The sequence below is a fragment of the Ochotona curzoniae genome, unplaced genomic scaffold (genome assembly GCF_017591425.1).
Source record: "Ochotona curzoniae isolate NIBS_2020 unplaced genomic scaffold, NIBS_Ocur_1.0 scaffold_4937, whole genome shotgun sequence".
NCBI classification, from domain to species: Eukaryota; Metazoa; Chordata; class Mammalia; order Lagomorpha; family Ochotonidae; genus Ochotona; species Ochotona curzoniae.
Genome location: NW_024467126.1, coordinates 2,119,796 through 2,129,645, shown reverse-complemented (window position 1 = coordinate 2,129,645; position 9,850 = coordinate 2,119,796). Strand labels below are relative to the sequence as shown.

The 9,850-nt window shown below is 61.4% G+C and overlaps 1 protein-coding gene across 2 annotated transcripts in view; it reads right to left on the bottom strand.

Moving 5' to 3' along the window:
- Positions 1–652: 652 nt before the first annotated feature.
- The window catches only part of PACS1 (phosphofurin acidic cluster sorting protein 1), a 130,832-nt gene continuing 121,634 nt past the window's right edge, over positions 653–9,850 (bottom strand). For both annotated transcript variants that reach the window (XM_040971024.1, XM_040971025.1), the window contains exons 14-24: positions 9,133–9,237; positions 8,430–8,536; positions 7,648–7,802; positions 7,423–7,533; positions 6,836–6,938; positions 6,490–6,532; positions 4,911–4,953; positions 4,539–4,674; positions 3,102–3,328; positions 1,969–2,088; positions 653–1,884 (exon numbers count right to left, since the gene is read on the bottom strand). In XM_040971024.1, the coding sequence (XP_040826958.1) occupies positions 1,769–1,884; positions 1,969–2,088; positions 3,102–3,328; positions 4,539–4,674; positions 4,911–4,953; positions 6,490–6,532; positions 6,836–6,938; positions 7,423–7,533; positions 7,648–7,802; positions 8,430–8,536; positions 9,133–9,237 (1,266 nt within the window). In that variant the 3' untranslated portion in view covers positions 653–1,768. The remainder of the gene's footprint in view (positions 1,885–1,968; positions 2,089–3,101; positions 3,329–4,538; positions 4,675–4,910; positions 4,954–6,489; positions 6,533–6,835; positions 6,939–7,422; positions 7,534–7,647; positions 7,803–8,429; positions 8,537–9,132; positions 9,238–9,850) is intronic.

Genomic DNA, 9,850 nt, shown 5'->3' with positions numbered 1-9,850 from the left:
CGCCTGCAGCTCTGCTCCTGTGTGCTCATGCGCGTACTCACCCCCAGGCTCACGTGACGGCCAGGCGTGACCCCAGCCATTCCTCCCGCCAGTTTCACTGGGTACTTGCATGGCAACATTCGGTCTTTCTGGCTTCTACCCCTGAGTTGGCAGCTGTTACTACCCTTTCTTGGGCTCAAGGAGGCTGTACGTGTCATGTGCCTGGTCCCAGGGTCTCTGTTACGTTGTCTGGCCTTGGGCCTAAATCTGGCGACAGCTCCCTAGCTTGGCTGTGCTCTCTGGGGTGCTCCCTGCCAGGCGAGATGCCAAGTTCTGGGCTGCGTGCAGGGGACGAACTGGGCACCTGGGAACGGGGGCCACGATGGCTCCTCATCTCTATGGTTCATGTTGGGGGCGGACAGGGAAACAAACTCAGCACTTGTCCCCAGTCCCGACCCTTTGGCCTCGGATCTGGCTGATTTCCAGAGTCAAGCTGGAAGCCCCTTCTGCGTTGCCACCCAGATGCAGGGGCTGCCCCGTGTGTGCACTGTGGTGGCCGTGAGGCTCCTATGTGTACCAGGTTCCTGGCTGAACCTCAAATGGCATCAAGTCGTGAGATATTGGTTGCTGGGCCACTCCTGGGACACAGCAAGGGGCAGCCTGGCGCAGCTGGTAAGAAATCATCAGTTTATTGAATGAAAAACCCAATTTCAACAGCATCTCCCAATAACCCCCCACCTCCTTTCTGGCCCAAGAGACGCCCCAGACACTGAGGCTGAGCCAGGCAGAAGGAGGGAGATGTGGAGGACAAGGGAAGCACTTTCAAAGTCAAGTTCTCCTAGGGAGGAGTGAGGGGTGATAGGAAACCCTAGAGGCAACACAGGCTCAGGGCCGTGGCTGGGACATGGGCAGGCATCCTTGGCCTCCCCTGGGTGTCCACGGCTGAGGGCCAGGAGAGGTCCAAGTGTGGTCTGTGGCAGGGAGCAGCCTGCTGGAGGGAGGCCTGGGAAGAAGGCAGGGAGGGAGGACAGGTGGGTGGCTAGGTGGGGGAGGGGGAACGGGTTCTGCCTACTACTCTGAATCCAGGCAGGGCTGAACTGGGCTGATGGTGGCAGGGGTGGGGGCATAAGGGGAAGGGCTGGGAGGCAAAGAAAGGAAGAAGCCATGGCCAGGGCCCAGGGTGGCCACATGGGACCACCCAGAGACTGGCTGTGTGGAGAGCCCAAGAAATGCACAGGACACAAGGCCCCCACAGGGCAGAGGAGAGGGAGGTCGCCCTTTCCACAACCCTGTGCCCCAGGGCGGGAGAAGCTTTCTGCCTCTCTGAGCTGTGGAGGAGTGTCCCATGGGCTCTGGTGTGCCCCCATATGCTCTGGGAAGCTGTGGGGCAGGCAGAGAGCCCCACAGAAAATCGGAGGTCATCCAGTGAGGCCACAGAACATGAGATCCCGGGGGTGGTGAGGAGGAGGTCCACACTCTCCACTGTGGACCAGGGTTCCAGCTCAGGAGCTGGTGCCACAGCAGGGAGAGGGGCAAGTGGCACACAGGAAGCCCCAGGGGACTTGATCCAGGGACTGTGGGCACAAGGCCAAACCCACTGTCCTGGGCCTAGACTCAGAGGGAGGAGAAGCACAGGGCAGAGGAGGGGTGGGGCTGGGCAGTGCGGAGGGAGGGCAGTGTCTCCAGTGGCAGTGTCCTTCAGGACTGGGCACATGAGATGCAGGGCCCGGGCCCCAGGCAGGGAGGCTGAGTGGCAGTGCCAGGAGGGAGAGTGGCTGGGACACGGGCCTCAGGTGGTCTTGCCACTGCCAAAGAGTCCTACTGGAAAGTGCTTGACGTGGGTCGGCCACTGGGCTGCCAACTGGAAGAACTTGATGTCGCTCCACTCCACTCCGTCAATGGACACTGAGGGGGACAGGGGAGTGAGTGGGGCTGCAGGGCTACCCGCAGGGCCCCCCACATGGGCCTCGGCTCCCACCCCGCCAGTACCTCTAAGCATGGTCTGCTGCTGCTTGGCGGAGCAGATGAGCCGGCTGATGCCCTCAATGACCTGGCTCTTGGAGTCCACCTCCTTCTCTCGGGGCTTCTTGCTCAGGAAGATGGTGGGAACTGCAAAGTGGGCAGCATGGCCCTGTTACCTCTGGGGGTAGGGGAAGCCCCCGTTGGCGCCCAGCCCCCTGCTGCAGAGAGGCGATGTGCAGCCCACTGGGCTTTCTCCGCATCCTTCCCCTGGCTCCTGGCAGCACGCTGTAGTGGCAGGACCTCTAGGTTCCTGCGTGGCTTTGCCTGCTCCCCCTGCCCTCAAGGCCTTAGCATCTAGAGAGGACCCTGGGTCTGCATTTACTGAAATCCCTCCCAGCTAGAACACTGGCTCCAGGTGGTCTTGGGCAGGCCTGCTCCCCAGCTACGACGCCTGCAATGCGTCCTCCTGCTAACCCTGCTTGGGTGAGGGGAGGGTTCTCCAGGTCACCATGCTTGGTGGGGGTGTGTACGTGGGGAGCATGGACAGGGAGGAGGGCCTCACTGGGTGGGCTGCAGCCCAGGTCACTGGGGAAATCCAAGTCCAGAAACTGGCTCTGCTGTTCTGGGTAACTTCACAGGAGCGGGGGAGGCCTAGGGTCTGTGACCGGCATATGCTGTGGCTGGGGGTGTCCAGCTGACAGCAGCAAGGATTGGCTATGGCAAGGCCTGCCTCACTTTCTTAGAGCCTACTACTCAGGGCCACTCCCAGTTCTGCCGCCTGGACCTGGAAGGGGGCTGTACCCCAAGGCAGGCATGTGGGGCAGTGGGTAAGATGCTCCCTGGACCCTGGCTCCCCACTGGTAAATGCTACTTCTGCTTCTCATCCAGCTCCTGCTAACACTCCTGGGAGGCTGGCAGTGAGCCCCAGGCTCCGGCCTTCAGCCTTGCCTTGCCCAGTCACGTCAGGCCATTTTGTGTGGTGTGAACATGTCTCTTCCCGACCCACAGTCCAGGCTGGTGTCAGGGGTCGCCCCTTGGATGGCTTTGTCCCCCGGGGGGCGGGCCTGCAGATGGGAAGGCTGCTGCATCCTCACTGCGTCTCCCTGAAGGGGTGAGGGCAGGAGAGGGGTGAGGGCAGGCCTGGCCCAGGAGGCACTTACCTTTTTTGTTCTTCTCTTTGGTGACCACAGTCATGGCCATTGTGCCTGAGAGCTGGGCCTCGCCACTGTGGGGCAGGCGGGAAACCTGCACTGAGCGGAAGACGCTCTTGAGGGTGTTCTTGGAGCTGGCGTCCCTCTTGTCGCCTTCCCTCCTCCGCTCCCCGGGGTGGCCCAGCCAGTAGTCCACCTGGAGGCCAATCACATCCCCATAGGGGCTACTGGGGCTCCTGGAGAGGGTGATAGGAAAGGGAGAGGATGGCTTTGCCCTCAGGGTCTGGCAACAGGGGGCCAGGCTGGGGCAGTGGGAGGGTGAACCTCGGAGGGAGGACAAGCCCTGATTGGCTTTGGTTCTCTGCAGTCCAGAGGACAAAGCGAGGAGAACCCGGGGTAGGTGATGGAGCTGCACTGAGCCATTCCAGCAGGATGGAAGCAAAGGAAGCTTCCGGAAGGAAGAAGTGAGCATATACACCAGCACAGAGGCCACACACACACATGTGCACATACATACATGCCTGCACACACTCATGCACACTCATGCACACATGTGCATACAGGTAGTGGCCCCGCAGTGGCTCCAGTGCAGGTCAGGGGGGAGCTGGCGAGGCAACCTGTGCTGGCTCTTTTGTGTGGCACTTTTAGCTCAGTGATAATTTTAGCTCCTGGGGAAAAAGGGCTGATGTTTTGTTGAAAGGAGGCGTCAGACACAATAGGCACAGAAGCTACGAAAATCATCTGACTTGTCTCTTTCCGCTTCATTTCATGGTTCCGTGAAACAAACAAAACAAAAAAAACAAAAAAAAAACACCCAACACCAAGCTTCGAGTGGATGCGAAAGGAGGCCGAGGCAGTCCCTTCCAGGTCAGGCTACGGCTGGAGTGGGCAGCCAGGGGTACCAGGAGGCCAGCCAGTCCCTGGGGGTCCCTTCCTGATGTCAGGAGACCAAGGCAAATGAGAGGACAAGGGAGCAGGGAGGACACAGGCTCTAAGGCCAAGAGGCAGGTTGGGGACTGCAGCCTGGTCACTGGTGTGTCTGGCAAAGCCCTGGTCAGCGCCTCCCACAGGACATGTGGCACGGGAGCAGTGAGTGGATGATCCTCCTGCCTCTGCTCCCTGCCTCCATGCTCACTCAGGCCTCCGTGGGACCTAAAGTCCATCCTGGGTGGGCTGGGGGGCAGTCTCGAGCAGACCAGCTTCCCTTCCCCTCCCCGTTGCAGACACAAGCCAAGTCCGCTGTTCCAGTCAGAGAAGTGGAGCACTCCAACCACTCGTGGCTTGCAGGTGCCCTTGCACATGTGCCCGGCGGGGCCTCTGCTATAAAGCTTGGAGCGACTCCACAACAAAGACCTGGCAGGAAGTGCCTGCCCACCTCCCGGGCTGTGCAAGGACAAGCATGACTGGTAACTGTGGTCTCTGCTGTTCCTGGGGACTGGGCCTTACCCCATGACGGCCAGGGTGCTGCTCATGGATGGGGAGGAAGGTGGCGTGGCCGTGGCGTCTCGGCTCAGGCCTGAGCTGGAGGGTGGTGATGTGGAGGGAACGGTGAGGCTGACCACAGGTGAGTCGTCCCCATCACCTGTCGGGACAGAGGAAGCCAACCCGACACGTGAGTGGCATGCACAGTGTCATTCTGGTGGTGTCTTGTGCTCTCCCCATCACCCTCACCACCGCCAGCCACGTGGGAGGGTGCCCACATTCCTCCTGGCCCAACCTCGACTTCCCAACACCTTCAGCATCCAGCCCATTGAACTAGAAGGCCAAGCAGGAAGGCACCATTCTCACCCTGAGAAGCAAAGAGGGGCCCAAGCTCACCTGCAGTGGAGGGAGAGTCTTCGACCAGCCCCACCTTCACCACCTGCAGGAGGAGGCAGCACCCATCAGCTTCCCCATCAGAGCTCCTGCCGTGCCATGGAACCGCCCAGGCCCTCCTGGGATGTGACCACCCCGGGCTGAACACTGAGCAGGGGCCTGCGAGACCCTGAGGCTGTCTCCAGGCAAAGGACAAAGGCCAATTCTCAAGGGCAGGGCCCCCCCCCGTGCCCCAAGACTAAGTGGGCTTGGGAAGATGGCACCACATTTAAGGATCAGCATCTCAGGGTGTCAGCACCAGAAAGTGCCTCCCCTGGAATTCTCCCAAGAGAATGACAGGCTCCCAAGAGAATCCTGGAGAGAGTCGAGGGGGCCCTCCAGTGGCTAGCCATAGCCAGCAGGACTGCAGCCTGGCTGGCAGGTGAAGTCCTGCTCTGGGGTGGGGGGGAAGGCAGGCTGAGCTGGGAGGCTGGGGGCTGGACTCGGGATGCGTGGGCATTGGAGACCACGTGCGGCCTGCAGAGGGGCCCTGGCAGTGGCTGTGAGCAGGGAGTGGGTGCACACAAATAGGTCTGCCCCAGGAGTCTGTGGTTTCCAGAGAGGAATAACGAGCTCTGGAGCTTCGGGGAGATAACTCCTCTCGCCCCTGCTGCTCTGGCAGCCTGAGAGACTGCAAGTGCTTCGGCTTCCACAGAAACAGCTGAGATTTTTCATTTCTTGCTTGTGAAGTCACAGCAAGCAGCAGCCCAGATCTCAAGAGGTGTGAGGCTCAACTCCTGGACTGGGCAGCAGGCAATGGAATGAATTGGAACGTGCCCAAGGCATGGCCTCAAGGAGCAGTTGCTGAGGTAGGCAGGGAGCAACCATGCTGCGAGGCCCAAGTGGGCATGGCGTGTCACCCCAGCTCACTCTGGCAGCCAGCATGTCAGGAGTGCAGAGAACAGAGTGTGGGGAGCTAAGCCCCTCTCGGCCTCACAGGTCCTCCCCTCCCCCTGGAGCTGCTGAGGGACCCTCAAGGAGATTACAGAAAGCAAAGGAAGGGATTGGTGTATCCCAAAAATGCCAAGTGGCACCTTTCCCTGACCAGGCCCTGCTCCCTGGGCCCTCTCAACCCCACTGGGGTCAGCCTGTGGCCCAGCCACTCCCAGCGGAACAGACCAAGGCCAGCAATGACAACCTGCCAGAGGTTTTTGTTTTGGGCTGCAGAATTCACTCCTTGACTAAACAGAGAAGGAAAGAGGTCATGACCCTGGCCCCAGAGACCCAGACATGTGTTCCTTGGCTTCTCTGGGGAAAGCTGTCTGCTCTCGGGCCCAGGCAAGGCACCAGACTCAGGGCCTAGGGTGAGGTACCTAAGGGCAGTCCAGGGTTCACCAGAGGGGAATGCTCAGAGGCCAGCCCGACATGAGGCCCAGCCTACACAGCCGATGGCCAGGCGGCCAGGTCATGCAGGCCCAGGAACTGTGTGACAGGCAGCCACATCTCCACGGTAGGTGCAATAAGCCCTGAGGTCAGAGGTCCCCTTCCACTGCCTGGGAATCCTGCTGTGTGGTGGGGTGGGGAGCAAGCGTGGGGTACTCACGCCGATGAAGGGGATGAACTTCTGATGGGAGTCCTCGTCGGGGCTGTGGGGAGACAGGGCAGCTCACAGTCAGTGGGTGGATGCAGCGGTGTGGGGCAGAGAACACCTCACAGCCTGGGGGGCTGCCGAGGGACGTGGGCTACCGCACTACCTCTCCTGCCCAATGCAGGTGTACAAGGAGCCCCAGACAAGGGTGCCAAACACTCTGACCTATCTCTGCTGTGGGCAGGAACAGGGGTCACCGGGGAGCACAGGAGGGAGCGGCACGTGGGGGGGTACAGCTTTTCTGTTGTTGGATTTAAAGAGGCAAAGGGTACCCACCAGAACCCCCTGGAACCAAACTCACAACTTATGCCTGCAGGTCAGCATGGCCTCGGCCACAGGCAGGTGGTGCGTCGCCGCAGCCCCATTCACGTACTGCATCACGCGCCCCACCACGTCCAGTTGCTCTGCAGAGAAGCGGACAGTGAGTTCCCAGACCCGCACGGCCTCTCAGGGGTTCCCCCACCTGGGGGTCTGGTGGGGAAAGACCTCCGAGACCCCACCCTCTTGCTGGCTGTTTCCCGAGAGACCTCCTGCGGCTCACGGTAGCCTAGCAGATCTCTACCTCTCACCTCCTCCCAGGCCTGCCAAGCCGCCCCTACGCTCAGCCTCAGCTCCCCAACTTTTGCTGGGTTGTTATGGTGCTGTTCATTTGTTGGGCCTATCCTGAGATGGCCTGCCTCCCACCCTGCCCCTACTAGATGTTGGGGAGCAGAGGCCGATCCCAGATACATCCAGCCCCCATCTGATGAGCACCTGCTGGACAGTGAATGTGCAAAGGGCCCAGGGATGAGGGCCACACCCACCAGTCCCCCACCTCCCCTGCCCCAGCCGGCTCTAGGAGTCCTGGGGGGCCTTACTCAGTATGGGGGCTCCTCCCAGGGCTACTACCTGACACGGGTGGCTCTGAGCGACTAAACAGGTCTCTCCAGCCAGAGTCGAGGAAGGCACTGTTGTACCTGCTGTCCACAGAGCCCAGGTACTTGGCCACAGGGTGGGAACCTGCAGGAACCAGGGAGGGGAACAGGAAGGGTAGGGGGTGGCGAGCAGCAGGAGCTCAGGGGCCCAGCCTCCCCGATGGCCCCGGCCTCCCCGATGGCCCCGGCCCGCGGTTACCAAGCGGGATGATGAGGAAGCGCATGTAGCCCAGCCAGTCGGAGGTCTTGCTGGCCAGCGACTTGACGAAGAAGCGGAGAATGGAGCTCAGGTAGCTCTGGCCGCCCACAGCTGCCACCTTCACCGGCCGCGGCATGGAAGAGTTACAGTTGCAGCTGGAGGGGAAAGGGAGAGCTATACCTAGCAGGGGGGCTCACCAGGCTCTGGGTACCCTACACAGCCTGTCTACACACGGGGCAACAGCGCACCTATCAACACAGCCTGTCTACACACGGGGCAACAGCGCACCTATCTACAGGAGGCGAGCAGGGGCAAGAAAAACGTCTAGAACTAACAGGACGAGTCAGGAGCTGGCATCACGGCGCAGCGCGTCAGGCTGCTCCTGGGAATGCTGCGTGCCATGCTGGGGTGCCAGCTCCTCACCAGCCTGCCTGGGAGCTGATGGACCAGGGCTCAGGCATCTACATTCCTACCGCCTAGTGGGAGACCCACACAGAGTTCCCAGCCCGGGCTGTCACAGGTACTTGGGGAGCAGACAAGGAGGTGGATGAAGTCACAGATCCTTCCAGAACCCTGTGCCCTCCCTTCATCATGAGGGGCTTCAAAGGATACTGAGAAAGGCAAGGTGAGGCCTGGGCCTGGGGGAAAACAGGCATCTCCCTCTGGGTTCTGGGGCCAGCAGGGTGGCTGAACCCTGCTCAGACGAGACAGCCGTGGGTCCTCACACTGCCTGGAAGCCAGAGAAACCCCGTGGGGCACCTGAGGGAAGCCGGAGCCCTTACTAGCGCTGGATGCGGGTGAGCAGGGCAGACAGCACGGCCTGGACCTCCACAGTGGAGCAGGTACACACGACGGGCTTCCGCTGATCCTGCAGCAGCTCGGCCACGTACTGTGGGGAGGGACCGGACAGGGTCCTATGTGAGGCCACGCTGCTCTCCTCCAGGCAGGAGAGGTCCAGGCTGAGCTGCAGGGACCCACCTTCCTCACCCAGACCAAGGCTGGGCGAAAAAGGGCAGGTGTCCCAGCTGCCTGTCCAGAGGTGGGGGCAGACCACGCGGAAGAACAGTGGCCAAGGGTGGTGGGAAGGCTTTAGGGACACCAGTGTGTGACCCTAGATAGGGTGAGGAACCAACAGCCACCCCCACAGGGTCACAGCCCTCGGGGCTGCCCCAGGTGCCTCTGCCCTGGGAGCGTGATGGCCCAAGCGGCCTCCTTTGGCCTTTGAAAGGATAAAGAAGTCAAGGCTACAAAGGAAAGCTCATGCCTGAGACCACACAGGCTGGGCAGTGCCCGAGGTAGGACAGGGCCTGGGCTCTGGGCTTGGCTTGGAGTGGCAGAAGGAGGCTGGTCCTCCTGCTCCCCCACACACTGCTTCCGGGCCCACCTCATGTAGCCTCTGCAGGATGCCCACCCTGGACAGGCCACGCTGTGTCACTTGGCCCTGCCTTGCAGTATGCTCACCCTGGATGGGCTGTACCACCTCACCTGGCCCTGCCAGTCGGTGGCGTTCACCAAGATGACATTCTCTGGGAGGGCGGCGTCAGAGACCAGGATCTGATTCAGCTGGTCATAGACTACCTTCCTTGGGATCTGTGGGACAAACACACGTGTTGAGCGGTGCCCAGGGGTTGCCGCTGGGTCAGGCAGGATGTCCCAAATGTGGGCGTTTAGAACACACAGGTATCAGACATTTGGCAAGGGGACTGGCCAGGGCAGAGGGAGGGAGGAGGGAGGAGGGAGGAGGGAGGAGGGGGCAGCAGCAGAACCTCAACAGGAGGGGGGTGGGAGGCTGATTGGCAAGGCGCAGTTGGGGAGGGCACCGGATGATGGCAGGAGAGGGCGAGCGGGAGCAGCAGGTGCCCAGAACAGCGGCACTGTCGGCTGTGGGGAGCAGCGGGGGTGGCAGCCAGCACTGCCCGAGGGAACAGTGATTAGCACGGGCAACAATACCTTGCCCCAGGCCCTGCACTATTCTGGGCCTGGGCTCTTCCAGCCATGCCCAGCGTCTACCTCAGGAAGCCACGCCGACACACAGTCCCCCTCACCACTGTCTGTCAGAGAACGTGCAGGCCCTGCTGCTCCTGTGCCACGTGCCCAGCCCCTGCCAGCCCGAGCTCCAGTTTCTCTGGGCTTCTAGGCCCTTCACGCCCTCTGATCTGAACACGGCTGGCTGGCTTGCAGCACACTGGCCCAGCCGCTACAA